Source organism: Megalobrama amblycephala, linkage group LG22, assembly GCF_018812025.1.
Source record: "Megalobrama amblycephala isolate DHTTF-2021 linkage group LG22, ASM1881202v1, whole genome shotgun sequence".
NCBI classification, from domain to species: Eukaryota; Metazoa; Chordata; class Actinopteri; order Cypriniformes; family Xenocyprididae; genus Megalobrama; species Megalobrama amblycephala.
The window spans coordinates 21,684,455-21,709,183 of record NC_063065.1 but is presented as its reverse complement, the minus strand read 5'-3'; the positions used below and the strand labels follow the sequence as shown (position 1 = coordinate 21,709,183).

The 24,729-nt window shown below is 35.1% G+C and overlaps 1 protein-coding gene across 2 annotated transcripts in view; it reads right to left on the bottom strand.

The window, feature by feature from the left end:
* The window catches only part of dok6 (docking protein 6), a 101,942-nt gene that overhangs the window by 7,236 nt on the left and 69,977 nt on the right, over window positions 1-24,729 (bottom strand). The window contains exons 5-8 of one of the 2 annotated variants that reach the window (XM_048174784.1): window positions 22,594-22,783; window positions 22,186-22,324; window positions 17,538-17,646; window positions 14,633-14,669 (exon numbers count right to left, since the gene is read on the bottom strand). In XM_048174784.1, coding sequence (XP_048030741.1) covers window positions 14,635-14,669; window positions 17,538-17,646; window positions 22,186-22,324; window positions 22,594-22,783 — 473 coding nt within the window. In that variant the 3' untranslated portion in view covers window positions 14,633-14,634. The remainder of the gene's footprint in view (window positions 1-14,632; window positions 14,670-17,537; window positions 17,647-22,185; window positions 22,325-22,593; window positions 22,784-24,729) is intronic. The other variant, XM_048174783.1, reaches the window with a different exon arrangement.

The following is a 24,729-nucleotide window of genomic DNA, read 5'->3' as shown; positions in this document are numbered from 1 at the left end:
GATGTAAATAAATGCAGCTTTGGTGAGCACAAGAGATTTAAACGAACATTAAAAAAATCTTGCCGATCCCAAGTTTTTGAACAGTAATGGATGTATTCGTTAATATTAATAATTATTATTGTATTATCAAAAACAGAAGCCCTAGACCATGTTTAGTATCATTAGATACTATTTTAGTTTCTATGAATATTTTATTTATTTATTTTCTGGTATCATTTTAATTTTATAGTCATTTTGTTGTATGTTTTTGGCATTTTTATTAGTTTTTTATTTTTAGTTTGTATAGTTTTTATTCATTTTTATTTAAGTTTTAGTTATTTTAGTACACATTTTTGTACAAGTTAAACTAAATGAAAATTGGAAATCTTGCCTTGGCAACTAGCTGCAATAAAATAATAATAAAATAAACAAATATTAACGTTCGATTTATTTTAAGTAGTGATTTATTTTATTTTTTTCATGGTTTTGGTTTTAACTATAATAACCCTGGCCCTAGAGCATATCATCGTGTTCTGTTGTCCATATTTGTTGCATAATCTGACATAATTCCTCATGCCTAAAGCCTGAAGTGTCTGCATCTTTAACTGTGTGAACTAGGTGCAGCACTGGAGATCAAATGGAGTTTAGTTCCAACCCTCCTCATCCGAATGGGTTTTCCTGACAATTACAGGCTGTGTCCGAGAAGGGTTGAATCTAACCTCTGCATTGAGGGATCCTGTAGCAGAACTGAACACTCCCGCTCTGGTACATGATTCAGACAGCACAGAAGGTGTCCTCTCATCCAGATGTCACATTTCTGATGTAAGCGGATTTGCGGGAGCCAGTATGAACTCAAGGCGGTCGGAGCTCCACTTGTCCTGCATGCTTGGTAAACATGTTATGCCTCTGTGGCCCCAGCGATCTGCCAACAGACACCATCCACATGTGTGTTTCCATCACCTTAGGAAATTACAGTCAGGGTACTGAGCCACAGATGATCTGAGCTGCCAGTGAGCTCTACAGGATAGAGGAAATGAAGCAACGGCCAGATAAACAGACTTGGATGATAACAAACACACACACAGACACTCACACACCATACCTCAATATTTGCAATGTCTAGAGTCTACAAGCTGTATCACTGTCTTATAACAAAGGCAATACAGTGTACCTGAACAACCAGGAAACTATCTTTATCAAATACTGAGTCAAACCATAATGAAAAAAAAATCAGACTACGTGACTGTAGTCTGCAGTATGAATCCATTATTCATTTCAACAGACACAAATACAGCAATATGACATGCAAAAACATTATTTACATGAGCACAAAAATTATTGTGACCACCATGACAAAAAAAAAAAACTGTATAGATTATATATGTATATATTCAATAATAAAAAAAATAAATTAACAAAAGAATGTCTTAGTATTTGATTTGTTTAGTGAATATTTGTTCATTTTATATCATGTTTCTTTGTTTACAAAAAGATTATGTAGTTTATGGAAAAAATGTGTTCACCCCAAAATGAAAATTCTGTCATTAATTACTCACCCTCGTGTCGTTCCACACCCATAAGACCTTCGTTCATCTTTGGAACACAAATTAAGATATTTTTGATAAAATCCGATGGCTCAGCCAGGCCTCCATTGCCAGCAAGATAATTAACACTTTCAATGCCCAGAAAGCTACTAAAGACATATTTAAAACAGTTCATGTGACTACAGTGGTTCAACCTTAATGTTATGAAGCGACGAGAATACTTTTTGTGCATCAAAAAAACTAAATAATGACTTTATTCAACAATATCTAGTGATGGGCTATTTCAAAACATGAAGCTTTACGAATCTTTTGTTTCGAATCAGTGGTTCGGAGCGTGTATCAAACTGCCAAAGTCATGTGAACCATTTAAATTTCGAAACGTTTCGAAACACTTATGACGTAATGAACCCTCGTTTACTGAAATCACGTGACTTTGGCAGTATGATATGTGCTCCGAACCACTGATTTGAAACAAAAGATTTGTTAAGCTTCATGAAGCAGTGTTTTGAAATCGCCCATCACTAGATATTGTTGAATAAAGTTGTGTTTTGGGGGTTTTTTTGGCGCACAAAAAGTATTCTTGTCACTTCATAACATTAAGGTTGAACCACTGCAGTCACATGAACTGTTTTAAATATGTCTTTAGTAGCTTTCTGGGTATCTGAAAGTGTTAATTATCTTGCTGTCAATGGAAGTCTCACTGAGCCATCAGACTTTATCAAAAATATCTTAATTTGTGTTACAAAGATGAACGAAGGTCCTACGACATGAGGGTGAGTAATAAATGACAGAATTTTCATTTTTGAGTGAACTAACCCTTTAACTAAAACTATTATTTTTTTAATAAAAGTGAAATTATTTATTTTATTTCAGCTCATTTCAAATACAAAAATATATATATATTTTTTAAATTGTAGTTTAACAAAAGTTCTTAGACAAAAATCTTAAAAATTAGAAATGTTACCTTGGCAACTACCTGAAATAAGTTTAGGTTGAAGCACTAAAATTAGGAAAATTGAAATAAAAATAAAGTTATATAGAAATATATATATATAAAAAATGAAAAAAGCAGCACATAACAAATGACTAAACGCTAAACTAAAATTAAAATGTTAAATTTGTTAAACATCAAACACTAAATGAGAAGGAAATGAGACAATCTCTTATCTTTATGTCATTAAATAAAATGTGTAGTGATTTATTTTCAAACACTGGCATGGCGTTACATTTATTCCAACTAATAACACTGACAGAAGTGCCGCTGTGTTTGACTCCCCAATTTTGACTGCAAACTGCCAATTGGCCAACACCATCAGTTCCCACCACAGGGGCTCGAACTAACAACGACCAGAGAAGAAAACAAAGTGACAACCTCTCGATTCTTCTTCATTAGGTCCTATGAAACGACAGAAGCCAAACAAGCCTTTCGTACCTCACTTGAAACAAGCCAGCCTTTAGAAAAATGCAATTATGCTGCAGATCTGTTGCTCAAAGTTCTGGCCCGGTTTCAGCTTGGTAGGACAAAAAGAAAAAAAAAAAGGGAATTATCAGCCGGGATGGTAAACAAGCATATTTGTTGTGTGCAAGACAGCTCCTGCAGTGCCAGGGCTTCGGGTTAGACCACAGCTGTCACACACTCACACACAAATGCGTATGCACACATACAGTACACTCTCACAAGAGGCTCCAGTACACTGATCTAACCTGGTGGGACACAGATGATTTGTCATTGGCTTGACATTAAAGCAAGTTGCTCTTACCAGCCTGACTTACACAGCTCTAGACTAGAGGATGAAGTGCAGAAACTAGAGTATAGTACTGTAAGAGTATTGAACTTGCTGTAATAACCTGTTGTATTTGTGAAATTAAATTATTTTAATGCTTTGAACAATTTGTAATCCGTCACATTCGAATATAGCTTTATTGTTCTGTAAGTCTAACAGACTATGGAAGTTTGTTTCCGCCATGGAATAAAAAATAAAAAAAGGTATTTGCGACTCATAATTTTGACATTTTTTCCCCTTTTTTCCCATTGCAGGAAATAAAGTCAGAATTGTGAGATATCAACTTGCAATTGTGAGAAACAAGAAACATGTTGCATGTCGCAATTTAATATTCAGCTCTGACATTATTTCTCACAAACTTTATAACACTATTCTGACCTTTTTTTCTCAGAATTGTGAGAAGTTTGGAATTGCGAGAAAAAAAGTCAGAATTTTGAGATATAAACGGGCAATTCTGCCTTTTTTCCTTGCAAATGCGCGCTTATAAATCAGATATAAACTCGCAATTGCAAGAAAAAAGTCAGAATTGTGTGAGAAAAAGTCACAAATACCTTTTTTCTTTTTGTTCCACAGTGGAAACAAGCTTCCATAGACAGAAAGATGTAGCTGGAGAAAAACGGAAAACTTTCCAGCTTTCCCGCTGGATTTTGTCCTTTGCATATGAGCTTAATAAAGCCTGAACCTCGTCGTCCGTCCATTGTCATTGTATTTTTTTTAAACTCCATTGTTGATTCGAATAGCAAACAACTCTAACTGCTCACACCGCAACAGACTTTTAAAAATCGTGATTGAAATAATATGCTGCGTGGAGTCAACCAATCAAACTGCTGTGTGAACTCCAAGCCCCACCCACTAAAGTTCCTGAACTTTGAAAAAGTACTACCTCGTGAACAGGGACTTTCTGAGTGGTACATTTTTATCCAGAACTTCATTTAGATCCTGGTCCCTGCAGTTGAAACACACCGAGTACCACCCCGAAGTCCCTGGGGAAAGTTCCTGCGGTAGAAACGTGTCTATATATCAGTCCCTCCAGTTTTTTTGCGATTCCGCGATCGCTGAATACAACGCAAAATCAACAAAATGTCGCATTTTTTTGTGATCCTGCATAATTTGTCATTTCACCGCAAAATAATCGCAAAAAATAATTGTATTCACAAAAATAAATAATATTATCTAATTGAATTATCCCTAATTCTTAAAAGCTTCAATTCATTATTTTCACGAGGATATCCTACAGACCGTCGTGCAGTGTGCATGCAGGCTATGTGGTCTGTGCGTCTGTGAAAGCGAAAGCGAATCTTTCTCACCTGTCGTCTCGCATCCGTGCCAAGGAGCGGGTGAAGCGATTACGCGACTTGGATGAATGACAAATAAAAAGTATGATATGCCTGATAGCACTAAAACAGAGTTGATAAAAGCGCTGTATGAGCTACACAAACTCAATTCGGCTCTGACACACTGACCGCATGCGTTTGCCGCCTGTCAGCGCTCGAGCATGCATACCGAAATGTGTTATATTTCTAGGCTTATCGACCTTGAACGGTCAAATACACACATAATTATGCCTAAATGTCCATCTTTGTGGTTATGCCTTGAGTGAACAAATTTGGGACATGCGTCAGTGTTGGATCCGCTCATTACAGTAGGTCTTAAAGTGAAAGCAACCTAATTTATACCCGCTCCTGTCTGTGTCGTTAATATTAATCAAACAACAGGGGAAAAACAAACAGCACTTAAACTTAAAGCACTGTTTGTATCTGTATCTTTATGTTATATTTATTTGTCCTATTGTCTTATTTTATTGCTGACTGTTTACTTGATTCTTAATTACTTGAGAACTTTTTATAATTAGGCATTTGCTTATTGATGTGGCTTACCTGTAAGATTTTGGTCACATTTCCCACTGTAAGTGATCATGGTATTCAGAGCCGGCCCTCCCTATAAGCGAACTAAGCAGCTGCTTAGGGCCCCGCCGCCACCAGGGGGCCCCCAAGAGCAAATTAATTGACAGCTTGATTTTGACATTGCGTAATCTATCAGTTGCAGTTCTGGCGCATCCGTCTCAATACTGTAAAACTTGACATACATTTGCATCACATGTTACACTCACTCACAGGACACTGCACTTATTCGCAATCACAAAAGTTCATTATTTGCATGATGTGCTTTAAAGCATTGCTGGATAAACATTTCATTCGCCTGCTGTTCTTAACCAGAAGGAGGTGCGCACACTAAAAGTGTCAAACAGCCTCCGATTAGTGGACTTTATCTTTTGCACCTGCACTAATACTGTCAAATACACACAAAGTTTAAATAAACAGAGTTGGTTATGTCTAAAGTGAAAGTAATCAGTTGAGAGAAAATCGGATGCGTGTCTGTATTTTAGATGTGTGCCGTTCTTAAAGAAACAGAAGCCTAAAGCCCCGGGTATACTTCACTTTCCGCGCTCGGGTGCATCTCGCGCACAATCGCGTCCGCGCGTCCTTCAAATGCCTTGTCCAAATACCCACACTTGTGTTCTTGGCCACTTGAGAGCTTGTGCATGCAACAGGAAGTAATTGCACAAAACTGTCCCATGTCTTAAAAATGCACAAGTGCAGTGCCCTTAATACACACTAAACCCACACTACCTTGAATACCGCTTCTGAGAGTCTAAGTGTATCCCATCATGCATTATGCTTGCAACCTCACATGCCCCGAAATCATGAAGGAAAACATACGACTGCAAGTTAAATTAATTATATAATATATATAATTTGGTAGTAAAATATAAAGTGTCGTGCATTTTATTGATGCAAAGATAAGTGTGATATGTGTATTTTGTACATCATTTGCAAGTGCTTTTTATTCACCAAGCAGGATCGGAGAAGAAAAATAGTGCATCCACCATTGCAACATAGTTCAGGAGATACACCAAGAGAACAAGAAACAAAAGTGATGGAGAAGGCATGCTTCTGAGTAATAGTAAACATGCTGCCCTTGTCCTTAAAGGGACAGTTCACCCAAAAATGAAAATTCTGTCATCATTATTTTTACTCACTCTCATATTGTTCCAAACCTGTATTAATTTCTTTCTTCTGCTGAACACAAAATAAAATAAGATATTTCGAAGAATGTGGGTATAACCAAACAGTTGGTGGCTTTTTCAAAATATCTTATTTTATTTTGTGTTCAACAGAAGAAAGAAACTCATACAGGTTTGGAACAACTTGAGAGTGAATAATTGATGACAGAATTTTCATTTTTGGGTGAACTATCCCTTTAATGTATATATATTTATTGTTGTTATTTTCAGTTCTTCTTACAGGTCCATCTAAACTGTTCATTTTATGTAACTATTAAAGTATTTATTTTAACATTGTCCATTCTATACATTTACATTTATTTTTTATATAAAAAGATATTGTTATTTTAACCGAGGGGCCCCCAAATTAAATTCTGCTTAGGGCCCCATCAAAGCTAGGGCCGGCCCTGATGGTATTAAAGCTAGACAGCCTAGTACAGCACTGGACTAGCCTTTTTTCGCAAGACAGCACAATAAACAAGATTTGTGCATTTTGTTTGTTCTATTGCCATGTATGACTACTGTGCATCTAACATAATACATGGTAAATGTTGTATTCTAATAATAATTAAAAAAAAAAAAACTTCTGGAAATTACCACCACAAAATCAGTCATTTTGATTGCAAAAAATCACAAAAAAATATCGCGGAAGCCTGTCAATCAATATGAGAGCGCCACCCTCAGGCTGAATAACGCAACCTCTGCCAAAAGTTTGTCTGCATGTGTTCAGTGATTAGAATATACAGTATACAAAATAGAGCTAAGACCCAGAATCTGCCCTACATAAATTGATAGTCAGGAGTCACTACTGGGTGCATATATCGATTTGACTGGGAAAAACACCTTTTTCCACCATGTATTTCTATGCATTAGTAAACTCACATTTTCCTGCTCTGAAAGTTAATTTACATTAAGCCCAATCCGCTGCTTACATATCACCAGACAGCCACTCACCGCAAGGTGATTACAAACCTAAAGGCCAAAGTAAATGAGCCAAACTAATGAAGGCAGAGGAAAAGGTTTTAAGCAAAAGCCTCCATTTTCGAAAGTCTGTAATTGGGTAGTTGACAGATAACATGTCCATGAACTTTTCCCCCAACTTAATGTTTTTAGATTTAGATATACATATTTTAGATTTATTTCATTTATTAATTTGTTTACACAGTTTATTTAAATAACAATGTGTTGTTAAAAGTACAAATATTACATTTAATCTCTCAACTAATATGACTGATGTATACTATAAATTGTAAAATGGTTCTGGTTGGAGTAATGTATCCCACACTGCTGTCACTAGACTAATTTAATGTCAACTACCCAGTTATGTATGGAAACTAATTGATTTTTGCATTGATTTTATTACCTGGTGTGGAACTTCCATTGCTAAACTTTAACTTAAAACTTTATACATTGTTTATATGTAATATCAGTCTATCTATGGCTAATACAGGTATGGCCATTATCAGAACAGGAATAAGTAATACTAGTTAACGAATACAGCTGTAGTTGTTGTCCATAAGAGCAACAGAAAAATACTTCACTGCAAAAGTACGCCTACTCATGTTTAGTTGAAGGAAAGGTTCACTCACACACACACACACACACACACACACACACACACACACACACACACACACACACACACACACACACACGTATATACATACTTTAGCAGAGTCTTTGACAGGGAACAGAAGAGGCCCAATAAGTAGAAAAGCAAGGTGCAGCTGGTCAGAAGGACACACATGGGACCAATCAGGCTTATCAAACCACTCCAGAGCGTTCCCAAGACCTGAGACAGCAGCATGCGAGTGCGTTTATATAATAAGAAAAGCTCTCTCCATTCTACCCTTGTCTGAATCTTCCAGAAAAGCCTCTTTATATCATTGCTGCTAGGTTGGAGCTGCTGGGAACGTGCTGTCTGGCAGGGAGGCACACAGATTGGGTCTGTTGTGTATTGATTTCAGATTAGCGAGATGGTGAGGAATGCGAAGATGGGCATTTTTGAGTCTGTATATGGACTGGGCTCGCTCAGCTCCAACCCAGACAGCCATGTGCTTAGTGCAGGTGTCCTGGAGAAAGTGTGGAACTGGAGGAACCTGTGTGTGTGTGTTTGTGGTCCAGGTAGTCCCTACATTTTGGGGACCAAATGTTCCTGCAATGATAATCTGTTCCCATGGGGAAAACAGCTTATAAATCATTCTAAAAGATATATATATATATATATATATATATATATATATATATATATATATATATATATATATATATATATATATATATATATATGCAGAATGTTTTCTGGGTATGATAGGGTAGAGTTAAGGGATAGAATGTAAATGTAAAGTTTGTATAGTATAAAACTCCTGTCTACACACAAACCCAATGTGTGTGTGTTTTCCATTTTAATTCCGTTTTAAAGCTTTATTTAATTTTTTAATAATCAAGAAGCTTGTCTAATTAACTGAATTAATAAAATTGTTGAAAGTGCTGCACAACAGAGGTTTACTGTTTATAACATTGATTAAAAAAATGTGATATTATATGATATTTTTTTAAAAAAAATATATATATGTTTACGTTGAAAAGTACATACTACTGTACAATTGTAATATATGTGACCAGTGATGGCAAAATTAGTCGCAATAAGCACATTTTCAAAAATAAGTTATTGTTATTTTCACAATAGCTATTAAAAAACCTTCAAAATGATGTATGATTTGTTGGAATCTGACAAAAAAAAAATGACTGAGCTACACCTGTTTGAAGTCGATAGAGTCAGCAAAGTCAATTTTGAGAAAAATCGACTTAAAGGTGCTAAATAGGATGGTTTGTTTTATACATTTTTGCAATATTACTTGAAACTGTTTTTACTAACTGATAAAAGACTATTTATTAGGTGCACTGAAAGGAATAATATCAATATACATCATCTGTGCACGAGGTAGGGCCTTAAAAACATCAGCCAATCGTTTACGCGATCATCGCGTAAACGATTGGCCCTCTGGCTTGTCAATCACTGCCGTGACGTTCCTTGTGAGAGACGTGTGCGGCTGCGCGCTCCAGTAACTTTCCACACTCCACAGGCGCTGCATGCAATGTTTTTGTCAGGAGACAGGAGTAACAACTGCAGATTATGAGTTATCTGCGGTGAGTCCGACATAATGAATCCACTAACACGACACAGCGAATGCCGGTGGTAAACACTCGTGTTTCAATACTCGTGCACGAGTTTTGGGAGGCGTTCCCTCGAAATGAGCTGTGAAGGAGGGGGGTTGTTCTTACGCATGCGCTCATTTAAAAAATTCAACAGTCTTTGGATTCTCAGTCGATCAAAAGATCCTCTGTAGCACCTTTAAAGGTTCTGAAGGTTCCAAAACTTCGGACCTGTCCGTCAGCGCGAGTAAGATCGATTTGTTTACATTAGAATGAGTTTGAAAATCACTTTTCATTGGTTCAGATTCGTGCCATCAAAAATTCACTATGAATATTGACAAAGTTGGAATGCTACACTTTAAACCGATACCAAACTTGGACTAATGAGGAAGTTGCTGAGGGGAAGCGCGAGAAAAACTGCATTTTTCATGGACAAAGGAAAGGTACTCCTCTCAGAAAACATACAAATAAAGATACTTTTAGATGTTTAATTGCTATTTGAAGCATTTGAATCACTGGATGAACTCATTTTTGTGAAAACCTCAAATTCGTCCAAAATCAAAATTTTTTACTTGTTTTGCCTGTAACTCGTAATTAGCCCATGCGCATTCCGACTCATTTTGCCTGCATGGGTCACATATTTCTGTAATAATTTCTTCAAGTTAAAACAAACTTCTTGTGTTGAGTTGTAGAGAAGACCTTTGAGTTTCAATGTGTATATGATGATAGTTTTATTAGATGAAATGGTGAAATGCCGATAAAGTGGCTCTCAGAGCAGCTCTGGACATGAAGTTCATGTGTTCATTTAGTGAGATTGCAGACGCTGAAAACACCACGAGTGTCGAGTAGATGAAATGATATGATTATTTGTACGGTGCTACTTTTGATTTATTCATCCAAAATTTGCCAAATTCGGTGACATTCCGCATTATCCAATAAATTCCATTTTATGACTGGATTCGGTCCGTTTTCCACATCTCAAAGTCATAGTGCCCCAAGTATGACCCTAAATAAAGCCATCAAATAATGCAAAATATGTATTAATCAAATTATTATCAAGCAATTGCACATATCAAAATATGCTGAAAAAGTCCAAATAAATTCAAAAGACATTATTATAGCATAAGGTAAAGTTACATACAAGAACTGCAAGGCTATTTGTAACAGGAAGTATTTATTAATTGTGCTACATGTCTTGGAGGGGAACGGAAGGAGGTGATCCATTTTTAACAGAATGCATACAGTATGACTCATATTATATGAGTCAGCAAATCCATACCTGCTGACTACAAATTTATCTTGTGACCAAATGTACGCTGCCAGTTTGGCCCCTGTTTTCTATCTGTCACCTGAGCTGTGACTGAATGAACATCAGCACAACACTTTCCAGGCATTATTTCTCATTCACAAAGTGACAGGAAGTCATGTTCTTTCCTGCCAGATGTGGATATTAGCTGGAGAAGTTACTGTAAACAATTAAAGAGCAGATATTCATCTTTATATTGTAGTTCATACATCAATATGAGGGGAAAACACATTCTTTAAATGTCTTAAAATGCATCACATTATAATAACCTTCATTAATATATCACCAAACATCATTACTATACATTATGCTTATACACTGTAAAAAAAAAAAAAGAATTGTTGGTTTACCTTAAAAAAGTAAGTTACCTGGTTGCCTTAAAATTTTAAGTTCATTGAAATTAAAAATTTGAGTTAATACAATGAAGGTGATTGGCTTAATCAATAGAAACTCAAAATATTATGTTATCTGAACCACATTAATTATTTACGGAAGCCCTGAACCGCATGGTAGAAAAAAAGAAAAGAAAAGAAAACTTGGTGGGAAGGAAAAAAAGAAAAAGAAAACTTATCTCGTTATTTCAACATAAGTAGTCGTTATTTTGACATAAGTCATTATTTAAAGATATTAAGTCGTTATTTCGAGATATTAAGTCGGTTATTCGGCGTAAGTTGTTATTACGACATAAGTCGTTATTTCGACATAACTCGTTATTTCAACATAAGTCGTTATTTCAACGTAAGTTGACTGCAAGCCGACACGTTACTGTTGCGCCACTGAAGACATTGAATTGTGCACGTCTTTTATTAAACTTGATATACAAGTACGAGATATGTCGAAATAATGAATTATGTCGAAATAACAAGATATGTTGAAATAACGAGTTATGTCGTCGAAATAATGACATAAAGGGATAGTTCACCCAAAAATGAAAATTTTATGTTTATCTGCTTACCCCCAGAGCATCCAAGATGTAGGTGTCTTTGTTTCTTCAGTAGAACACAAATTATGATTTTTAACTCCAACCGTTGCTGTCTGTCAGTCAAATAATGCTAGTGGATGGGAACTTCTACAATAACAGTAAATAAAACTTTTTTAGACAAGTCCAAATTAAACCCTGCAGCTCGTGACGACACATTGATGTCCTAAGACAAGAAACGATCGGTTTGTGCGAGAAACCGAACAGTATTTATATCATTTTTTACCTCTAATACACCACTATGTCCAACGGCATTCATCACTCGATTCGTTTGGTCTGATCGCGCTCTGACAACGGCAGTGATGTCTCGCTCTCATTGAAGTATATGCGCGAGACATCACTGCTGCTGTCAGAGCGCGATCAGACCAAACGAATCGAGTGATGAATGCGTGTCTTAGGACATCAATGTGTCGTCACGAGCCGCAGGGTTTAATTTGGATTTGTCTGTCGTGTTTTATTTACTCTTACAGTCCAAGTTCCCGCTGACTTGCATTATACCACTGACAGACGGCAGCGGTTGCAGTTAAAAATCATCATTTGTGTTCTACTGAAGAAACAAAGACACCTACATCTTGGATGCTCTGGGGGTAAGCAGATAAACATCAAATTTTCATTTTTGGGTGAACTATCCCTTTAATATCTCGAAATAACCAGATATGTCGTAATAACTTTTTATGTCGAAATAACGACTTAAAATCTCGAAATAACGACTTAATATCTCGAAATAACAAAATAAGTTTTCTTTTTTTCTCCCCACCATCATTTTTTTTTTCTTTCCACCATGCAGTTCAGGGCTTCCGTAATTATTTAAGTTGATTTGACAAAAAAAAAAAAAAAAAAAAAATTTCTGATAACAAATCATGAAAATAATTATTTACAGTGTAGGGATGATCATTTATTTTATATTTCTGCGGAACACAGAAGAAGAAGCAGGTGACAAATATTAACAGATTTTTCATTTTTGGTAGAACTTAATGTAGATTATAATAGTTAGAAATTTCACTACACTTTGTTTTACACACTACCGTTCAAATGTTTGGGGACGGTACAATTTTTTAGTATTTTTGAAAGAATCATATGTTCACCAAGGCTGCAATTATTTGATCAAAAATACAGTAAAAACAGCAATTTTGTGAAATATTATTAGTTTAAAATAATCATTTTCTATTTCAACATTTTAAAATGTAATTTATTCCTGTGATGGCAAAGCTGAATTTTCAGCGTGATCATTCAGAAATCATTATAATATGCTGATTTACTCAAGAAACATTTCATATTATTATGTGAAAACATTTTTTTTTTTCAGAATTCTTTGATGAATAGAAAGTTCAAAAGAACAGCATTTCTTTTAAATATATATTTTTTATAACATTATAAATATCTTTACTGTCACTTTTAATCAATTTAATGCATTAATGCAAAAGTGTCTTACTGATCCCAAACTTTTGAACATTACTTAATAAATGCCTATTATTTAATACTAATGTTTACATTTAAATTTTAGTTTTTTTTATAATTAACAATGATACACTAAAAAAGAAATAAACATTTAATTAATGAACATTTACATTTATTTGATTTTTTAAAATAAAATTTGTATTTTATTTAAACATTCTTAAAAGATTTTAAATGTAATATTTAAATGTATGAGCAGTTAAATGAACATGCTGAACAGTACATACTGTTTGTTAATGACCAGCTGTCACCAATTCATCTTTGTTCATTGATGTAGTATCCATTCTTCAGGTGTGAATGATTAGATTTACGGCATGAACTGTATATTATCATACACAGCAGTGTGGTGGGTTGTTCATATGCACGCTGATTGATTAAAAAAGCATCTTATGCTGTATATGCCATCTTACGCAGGTGGCAAAGTCCTCTATTCAGCACAATTCATAAGGAGTGTGCTTTTGCACAGCAGAGATCTTTATAATATTTTCCATTTTCCTCTCACGGAAGGCGCGCGCTCTCATTGACTCCTCAACCTAAACACCGTCCTTCAACATGGTGATGCACTCAATTTATTCATTGAAAAAAAAAGCAGCATTCTGCTGAATTTGTATTTCTGAGGGAAGCTGATGAGGAGGGGGAACATTCACTATATCAGGCTAACATCTCAACAATGGGAATGCCACAATGATGAACGAGACAGAGGTTTTAAGGCTGGCTGCCTCAGAGGCAGATACATCAGCAGATGGAGCTGCCTCAAAACATTTTTTCACTGATTAGGGACGCAAATATCATGCCATTATAGCTAATAATCTTTTTATGTTTACACTAACGCTTTCATATGTTCAAATTTCCTGCTTGTGTCTTGTGGAATTGCGTTACAGTAAAAACGCAGGTTATTCGCATATGACAAAGGACCATTTTGACAGCTTGACAAAGGCCGAGGCACCAAACCCATGTGGCGTCCAGTTATCTCTCACTAGGCAGATTAACTCATTTCTCTCCCAGCAGATGGACACATCATTTCCCTAATGCTACGCTTCTTCGGACCACATGGACATATACGCACTCAAAAGCATTAGCTAAAAAGGAGCCATGGAAAATGAAAAAGAAAATCAATGGCACGCAAATAGCAAGTAGATGCAAAATGTATTTTTGTAAAGTGGATTTACATGTGCGTCAGTGAGGTTTTAAATATTTACTGAAATCAATATGGTAGTTTTCAGTTAAACAGAAAAGGAGTATTTAGAGTATAACAGAATGTTCAAGACTCTTTCCCATACATTGAGAGTTTTCAAATTAAGATTATTAGTAAATCATAAAGGGATAGTTCACCCAAAATTGAAAATTTTGCCATCATTTACTCACCCTCATGTTGTTCCAAACCTGTACGACTGTCTTTCTTCTGTTAAACACAAAAGAAGATATTTTAAAGAATGTTTGTAACCAGACAGTTGATGGCACCCCCTATCATACACCCGGTGCAGTTTCATTTTCACGTCCTGCATCACATTGTTTAAAATGCAAATGCATTTGCACCCATTTGTGTGCCCATGGGCGTGCTGGTCTGAAAACGAGGTGTGTTCAGGTGCATTGTTGGCGCATTGCTATTTTGAGGCAACTGAAATAGACTGCGCCATTGACCAACTGAAACCTGGTCTAAAGTCAATGGCATAATATTTGTTTTGCACAACGCACGTACACTCTGCTTATTACACACACAGGGACGCGCAGCAGCACACAAACATGCCATTAAAAATAAAAGGATTACAAATGTACAAGATTATTATTGTGTGCATAAAGATAAAAAAATTGGTTGAATCTAGGGCTGTCGAACGATTAATCACGATTAATCGGATACAAAATAAAAGTTTGAGTTTGCCTAATATATGTGGGTATATTGTGTGTAATTATTATGCATATATAAATACAAACACATCCATGTATATATTTGAGAAATATTTACAAGTATGTATTTATTTATATTTTTATATAATTTATATTATATATATACATTTTTTTGTACATAACATATTTCTCTTAAATATATACATTAATTTGTGTGTATTTATATATACATATTATTTACACACATTACTCACACATATATATTATGCAAACTCAAACTTTTATTTTGTATGCGATTAATCGCGATTAATCGTTTGACAGCCCTAGTTGAATCCGGCTTTTCCTGTAGATGGTCTGCTTGCGCGCTTTAACCTCGCGCACCAGCAGATCCGTTTCGTCGCTAAAGAAGCGTTTAGTTTTTACGCTTGCAAATTCCGCCATGTAAATAGCGAATCCGCCATGGCGCGAGCGCAACTGGCTTTTAAAGGGAATAGGAGATGACACTCTGACTGGTTTATTGCACGTTACACCCAAAACACACCCATTACTCATTAAGAGAATAGGAACAAACCTTTTAGACCATGCGCTGAGCACACCGACCATTTTCCAGTCGTTAAACTAGCGAAAGTGGATTCGGACACGCCTTAAGTGCACTTGCGCCATGCGCTTCAGACCATGCACTTAGATCGTTAAAATAGGGCCCACTGACTTCCATAGTATTTTTCAACAGTCTGGTTACAAACATTTTTTTTTTTTATATTCTTATATTCTTATTCTTATATTATATTCTTCTTTTGTGTTAAAAAGAAAGAAAATTTTTTAGAAAAACAGATTTGGAACCACTTGAGGGTGAGTAAGTAATGACAACATTTTCATTCATTTTTTGGTGAACTATCCCTTTAACCCTTAAATGCATGACTGTTTCGCCAATCATTCTTACATATTCGGGTCTTTATCGACCCGGATCTATATCTAACACTGATGGATTTATACCTGTTGCGATAATATAAAACTCCTCTGATATTAAAGTAACAATTACAGAAGAATAAAATAAAGCACATTTTGTTACCTTTTGGAGCTTGAAAGGGCTCCGTTTGAGCAGATGTTTTATGCCATCATCACTGTCCTCGTCAGAGCTCATTTCCCAGTAAATTCAGTAATGCTCTGCAGTAAATCGCTGAGCCATTTCATGTTTTTCTTATTATTACGTTTTCTGTCTGAATGAGTCATCACTTCAGCATTGTGTATCAGACATTGCCACCTTGTGGAATAAAGGTGAATTCCACTTATTCCGTCATCTAAGATTTAATTATTGTTGTCCAGAAAAAATATATGTACACTCATACACACCTCGGGTCGTTAGCGACCCTATACAATTTTTACAAAAAATGAATACAAAAATAGGCATTCTTTAATAATTTTATGACTTTTTTCTTGTTATATTCTTTATAATGAATTGATTGAGGAATACCAAGAAGGTTGATGTCTAACTTTAAAAAATGAATGAGGAGGAGGGTAGTGAATGACGTCCTGGGTCACTAAAGACCCGAGGTATGCATTTAAGGGTTAATTTCGGTATTTTCCTCACACAAAGCTATAAAGAGCTTCTGAAGACTTAGAAAATCATACTATAGTACTATTAAGGTACTATTATAGTAATACTTTAAGGTCTTGAAAGCCCCTGATCCCCATCCACTTTTAATGAAAAGAGCAGTTTGAACATTCTGCTAAACTTCAGTTATTTTCCACTGTAGAATGAAACTCAGATGGCTTTGGAACAACATGAAAGTCAGTAAATGAAATATACATTTTTATTTTTAGATGATCAATCCCTTTAAATGTGATGTAAGCGCCTTTTTACTTTAAACACAGTATGAGTTATTTGTTGGCTTAATAGGAGAAGCATCAAAATGTTTTAATAAACATAAATACAGTAAGGTTTTGCTGACACAATTGTTTTAATTAGATGAATACATGCTCATCAGCTCCTTTATGCAAATCCGCTCCCTATGCGGAACACGGCTTTACTGGTAATTCAAGATCACTATGGAAACCCTCCATGCTTAATTTATGTTCACTTAAAGTATTGAATTAAATCCACCAGTCTGATTTCCAGCTAGACTAATGCAGTACCACATTCAAACCGTCTTACAAGACACTTTTCACTCAAGAACTCCAGAAAGGGCAGAGGGATGTTAAAGAGCATGTAGCGCTGTTACACGCACAACAATTGCGTTGCTATATTACTGCTTTATTCAATCGCCGGATTGATTTACTTTACCCAAGTGAAAGGGCCAGTGTTGCTCACCGGTTTATAAATGTACCCAATGGAGCTTCAGATGAAATCGTCACCCTAATAAGTACGGCGCACATTTAAAGACTGTGTTTTCACTGAGCTGTGGAGTGGGAAAGAGCTCTGTCTTACCTTGGTAATTGCAGATGTCTCCCACGCTGTTCTGACGCGTGATGTGGTGCCAGTAAGCGCTTCGCGGGAGAGATATCGACTTTGTTAATGTGCTCTCGTTTGAAAGAGTCTGTGAGCCAGAGCAGAAAATCATTGGGTTACATTGGTTATATTTCCAGTCAAATCACTCGGAAAGGGCTTACACTGAGAGGATTTCAAAGGCCGAGACTCGCAGTAAACAGCACCCCTCCATTAGGCTGTTTTGATCATTACTGATGACAGGTGAAGTGTGATTACAGCCTTTTAAAAACAGAGCATTTATCACAAGAATTTCATAAATTCGGGCAAATAATACTCGTAGCGGGACTCTAGATCAAGATTTCAGAGCAAGCAACATTTTTGGCAAGGGTCCTGAATGCGAGATCTGAGCGGAGGGCCATATGGTCAAGTCTCATCAGCCTCCACTGAAGGCCTTAGAGATGACAGCACAGATTCACTGCCAGCGAGGTTTAAATAGTGCAGGAAAGACCATCGCGCACCAGGCGACTGAACGATTCATCAACTTCACTTGCTTCAGGAGGTTAGAGAGAAATAACCAAAATGTGGTTTCAGCGATATGCTGACAATAAAAATGGTCAGATTACATTCCAAGGCATTACTGTTTAGATGCAGAAAGCTTTTAATGTTGAAAACCTCTTGAGGCTGTTATTTCTGTTGTTATCTTGCAACTAAGATGCATCTCAAATCCATTTACACGTACGCATCTGGTAAATGCTTTTAACCAAAGGACTTCAGTTGCAGTTGAAGGTATGCTGTTTATCAGTGTGTGTGTTCTTGGGAATCAAACTCTTGACCTTGATGTTGCTAATAATGTCATGCTCTACCAGTTGAGCTATGGGAACACATAAGCGCATCAATTTTGACGTAAGCGCAGGTATACGACAGTGCAAAGATGCCAGTGTTCTGTGACCTGTGTGCTCTACGAGCAAGGACATGGGAAATCTTAGAGGAATCCTAAAGTGTAAGTAGCAAGTTGCAATCCTGATCCACAATTTTATTGTGTGCAGTGACAAAAGATTGACTTTTAGGTAATCTGATCTAAAGTAATAATGTTGTAGACTTATGGAGCGTACATGAATCACTGAAATAATCATGTATACAATTACCATTCAAAGGTTTGAGGTCAGTAAATGTTTGTTTGTTTTTGTTTTTTTGGTTGTAATCCCCTTATGCTTATCAAGTCTGCATGTCTTTCTACATTTAAAACAGTAATTTTGTGTAATATCATTACAGTTCAAAATACCAGTTTTCTATATATTTTAAAAAGTAATTTATTCCTGTGATGCAAAGATGTATTTTCAGCATCATTACTCCAGTCTTCAGTGTCAAATGATCCTTCAGAAATCATTCTAATATGCTGATTTAGTGCTCAAGAAACATTTCTTAATATTATCAATGTTGAAAACAGTAATATTACTGTGGAAACTGTGATGCAGCATTTATTTGAAATAAAAATATTTTGTAACATTAAAAATGTCACTTTCAATCAATTGACTATGTCCTTGCTAAATAAAAGCCTCAATTTCTTTCAAAAAAAAAAACAAAAAAATTGGTAACACTTTCTATGAAGACCATGCTTATGATTCATTTATACTTATTTATAAGTAAGTGTTACTATTCTATAATTATATTTATAAAGGCTCATTAAGACCTATACTGCATTATAAGAACAGTTGTAGATACATTTATATTTTTTGTATAATTACTTATAAGTCATACATTTTCCTTTTCAATGCACATGCTCATAATCCATTATACACTGATTTATAAATAATTGAATATAAAATAGTTCCATAGACTCTTGTTTGCTGTAGTTATCAATTATGTCTTTAATGGCTAATGTTTGCATTAGAGGTCATGAATGGTAATTTTGATTTGTTAAAATCTATATCTCCTCAGTCATATGCATAGTATTGCTTATAGCAGTTTGGAATTATACTTTTAAAATATTGTTGCAGTGTTTTTCTAGAATGTAATATTAAAAAAAAGATTTGTTTAAGTTTGTATTAATTATTTGTTTTTTATTTTATTACAGGAATTGTTCATTAGTTACATTGACAAATGAGCAACTTAAATGTATAATGAGCACATCTACATGATTTAGGAAAATTGCTTCCTATATTTTCACTTTACTTAAAGCCATCAATGATGCATTTATAGAGATTAGTAACTGTATTATTACTCACAATAAGTATTTATAAGAACACAACACGGCTATTAATAACAATATATTCACTAATTTGACAGAAATAAATCTGAATAAAAAGTCATTGTAACTATAACATTATAACATTATAGCAATGCAGGTTGCATCTTTATAAATACATTCATAGAACCATACGACTGACTAATTAATACTTATAAATCAGTGTATAATGGATTATGAACATGTGCATTGAAAAGGAAAATGCATGACTTATTATAAAGTAAGCAAGTAATTATAAAAATAATATAAATGTAACTATAACTGTTCTTGTAAAGTGGTATAGGTCTTAATAAGTCTATAAGTATAAATTTGTTTATAAAATAGTAATACTTGCTTATAAATAAGTATAAATGGAGCTATAATTTATTATAAGCATGGTCTTCATAGAAAGTGTTACCAAAATTTTTTTTACTGACCCCCAAGTTTTGAACGGTAACGTATTTTGAGATTTAAAGGTGCCATCAAACGTTTTTTTTACAAGATGTAATATAAGTCTAAGGTGTCCCCTGAATGTGTCTGAAGTTTCAGCTCAAAATACCCCATAGATTTTTTTAAATAATTTTTTTTTAACTGCCCATTTTGGGGCATCATTAACTATGCACCGATTCAGGGGCTGCTGGCCCTTTAAATCTCATGCTCCCTGCCCATCGAGCTCGCGACTCTATAATACAGTGCATTTACAAAGTTCACACAGCTAATATAACCCTCAAATGGATCTTTACAAGATGTTCGTCATGCATACTGCATGCATGCTTCGGGTCATGTAAGTATAGTATTTATTTGGGTGTTTATATTTGATTCTGAAGGAGTTTGATAGTACTTTGTGGCTAAAGCTAACATTACACACTGTTGGAGAGATTTATAAAGAATGAAGATGTATTTATGAATTATATAGACTGCAAGTGTTTAAAAATGAAAATAGCGACGGCTCTTGTCTCTGTGAATACAGTAATAAACGATGGTAACTTTAACCAACAGTAGCCTACATTAGCAACATGCTAACGAAACATTTAGAAAGACAATTTACAAATATCACTAAAAATATCATGATATCATGGATCATGTCAGTTATTATTGCTCCATCTGCCATTTTTTCGCTGTTGTTATTGCTTGCTTACCTAGACTGATGATTCAGCTGTGCACATCTAGACGTTAATACTGGCTGCCCTTGTCTAATGCCTTTCATAATGTTGGGAACATGGGCTGGCATATGCAAATATTGGGGGCATACACCCCGACTGTTACGTAACTGTTTAACTATGCCAAGGTAAATTCAATTTTTGAATCTAGGGCACCTTTAAAAAATAATAATAATAATAACTTTTTTTAGTTTTGTATTAGGTGATTGAATCAAAAGTTAAATTGATTATGATTTCACTTTTTTAACTTTAGTTAGTGTGTAATGTTGTTGTTTGAGCATAAACAACGTCTGCAAAGTTACAATGCTCAAAGTTCAATGCAAAGGACAATTTTTTACAAAAATCGCTTTTTAAAGGCTGGTAGGGACGAGCTTCTTCCCGGGTTGGTGACATCACAAACCCAAAAATGTACATAAACCCCGTCCCTGAGAACACACAACAAAGGGGGTGAGGCCATGTTGGGCTGCTTTAGAGAAGATTAAGAGTTGTTGTAGAGTGTTGTTGCCATGCCGTCATTTCAGGGTCAATTCAATGCACGAAAGATTAACATGGCGGCACATGCTAGTCAGTGATTTGAATCAACTCCACAGCAACTACATAATTTATCCAATAAACATTCAGAAACGTTTAGATGCTTTCTAAAAGTTGTAACTTCTTCCTGAGTTTCTTGTCCTGTTTGAAAAATGTAAGGCTAAACCGTTACTGATAATCGTCATTTTGGCTGCGTAAGATTCTCCAGCTTTGTTGTTGTTGAGCAACTGAAGCGCGAGCTGTTAAAGCTCCGCCCTCTTTTGGAAAGCGGGCCGGGAGCAGCAGCTCATTTGCATTTAAAGGGACACACACAAAAACGGCGTATTTTTTGCTCACACACAAATAGGGGCAAATTTGACAAGCTATAATAAATGATCTGTGGGGTATTCTGAGCTGAAACTTCACAGACACATTCTGGGGACACCAGAGACTGCATCTTGTAAATGGGGCATTATAGGTCCCCTTTAAAATAAAAGAAGTAATATGGTGCATTTTCTGTGCGCATGGAGGTTATTATTATTAATAATATTATAGAAATTTTATCAATGATAAATGAATAAAGAACCCCAGAAACACCCCTTCATTTTGAACGCTACAATTGAGACTCATTTGTGAAATATGTACTAATATTACAGAATAATACACACAGCAAATTGTTATAAAATACTAAATAATAAAAGTCCTTCACCCCAGTGTGCCCTATAGAATTCTGAGATATGTAGTTTTACTATACCTGTGAGCTCTTCTCCATCTCCATCATCATGCGTTCATGTTGCTCGGCGATGGAGAGTGTGGCAGAGTGAACTCTCTGATAGATCATCTCACCTTCTCTGGTCTGGAACGTGAACAAACCCTCCCCTGTATCACACATCCTGTAAGAGCACAACACACATGCACACACATCTGTTAAGCAATTATTGCATCTATTAGTTTTCAGTACATTCACACTCTTGTCATAATAGGATGAGTAGTAGTACACTTTAAGAGCAGCCATTCGAGGGAAATTATACTAAATGTTGAGCACCTTCATGAATCAGTGAATCAATATCCAGAGCAGCAGAATCAGGACTATTGGATTTAGGATGAAAACATCTTGTCAGACAAAAGCACACCCAACTAGAATCAAATGGCGTTCACACACCTCCCGGACTCAAACGTGAACCAGGTCGAGTCTCTGCCGTATCTCCTCAGGGAGTTGAGCGGCCACATGACCAGCTTGACTCTGGCATTATGGACGTCCCAAAGGTAGATGTTCTCATGGGTGATCTGCATTGTGCACTCTCCGTAGATGTCCAAGTTTGGGGTAGGCATCAAGTAAACATTAAATCTCTCTGAAATAAAAAAAATAAAAAAAAAACAATTAAAAGTCATAAGTACTGCATATTGGGGGTTGTTGAGATATAATGAAATGAAAAATAAACAGTTAAAATCATTAAAATATAACACTCAATTTGATCTTATAAAAAGATGTGCATGTTGCATTAACAAAATGCAAATAATGTGACAAGACCTGGGGTTTGTTTAAAATAAAATAAAATAAAATAAAATAAAATAAAATAAAATAAAATAAAATAAAATAAAATAAAATAAAATAAAATAAAATAAAATAAAATAAAATAAAATAAAATAAAATAAAATAAAATAAAATAAAATAAAATAAAATAAAATAAAATAAAATAAAATAAAATAAAATAAAAAATAAAATAAAATAAAATAAATTAAATTAAATTAAATTAAATTAAATTAAATAATTACCAATTAAAACCATTCAAATAGAACACTTAATTTAATCTTATAAAAAGGATATAAATACATTTTAATTATTTTGCAATATGCAAATAATTTGACAATATACTAATTTATATTACATTATATGTTTATATAATATTACACATTTTATATTATATAATATTTAATGTATAATATAATATATTTATCAAAATTGTGTTCACAACTCATTTTACTTCCATAATATGAAGTATTTCCAAGTAAAACAGGATATTTATTGTGAGAGAAAAAAAAGAAAAGAAAGTATAGGACCTGACTTTTTCCATTGGGAAATGATTGAATCACTAAAAGTAGGTGTCATATGCCAGAATGGAGCCATGAAGCTGAAGAGGTCAGGGTTTTTTTTTTTTTTTGCAGTATTTTTGCAGAAGTGTTGTTTAATATATTTTGATACAAATACACAGTTGACAAAACTGAGTGGTTCCTTTAAGTAAATAACTCATAGAAGTTCAGCAGCCATACCAGCTTAGCTTGACAGAAATTGCCAATGTTTTGTGTGAAACAAAATTCATAAGAGGGTAAACAGTTATACAAAAAGTTTGCCAACTGCTGTGTGACTGACATTTCTTTTAATAATAATTAAATTGGCTTAAAATAGGGCAACCACTGTGGCGGTACAGTCAATTCAGCTGTCATATTTACAGACATCTAAAACAGCTTGGGTAAATGCAGCTTTTATTTGCACAGCTGAAAGATTCTGCTCTGCCTAAAGATGACAGAGAATTAAAGGATACGGCTGGGGAGCTCGAGAACATCTTAACAGAGCTATCTAGCATGATTATTATTTTTCCAACTGACTATTTTCCTTCTTGCAGATGCAGCTCTTGCAGTGCACAAAGGTCAACAGATTGTTGCCATAGAGCCGCAACTGAGCCAACCACAGCTGGAGTAACCACACCATCTCAATTAGCTCCAAAAAGACAAGGGTGCACTTCATAATCCAAATTAATAGTGCCTAATTATACCTAATGCTTCAAAATAAGCTATGTGTCTCTCCAGAGGAAGAGGCAATGTAATGTGGGGGCTATTTTAGGGATTGTGAAAATTAACTCTGATTTAATTATCGCAGCCCGCCGTTAGAGGGGTCTAATTGAAGCGCAAAATGGCAAACTCTCTACTCGTTATTCCTCAGCTGTCGAATAGCACAGAAACGATCATTTTGCTGACCTCCAGCTGATATAATCATATACACATTGCGTTCTCGTTATGAAAACAAATCAATATTTGCCTGTCGTTTGATTGAAAAAAATTTGATGATCACGGCAGGGTGTCTGACACAGCTGAATGCTTGAATGCTTGAGCAGCACTTGGAGATGAACTGATATTGATTTTCTGAATTATGTTTAAAAAACAAACTGTAAACACAGACACAACTCAGACTGAAACAGTGTGATCATACTGAACATAGCACGTACCGAACTGTACCGAAACCGTCACACTAAGACCGTGATACAAATCGAACCGAACATACATACATACATATTTATAC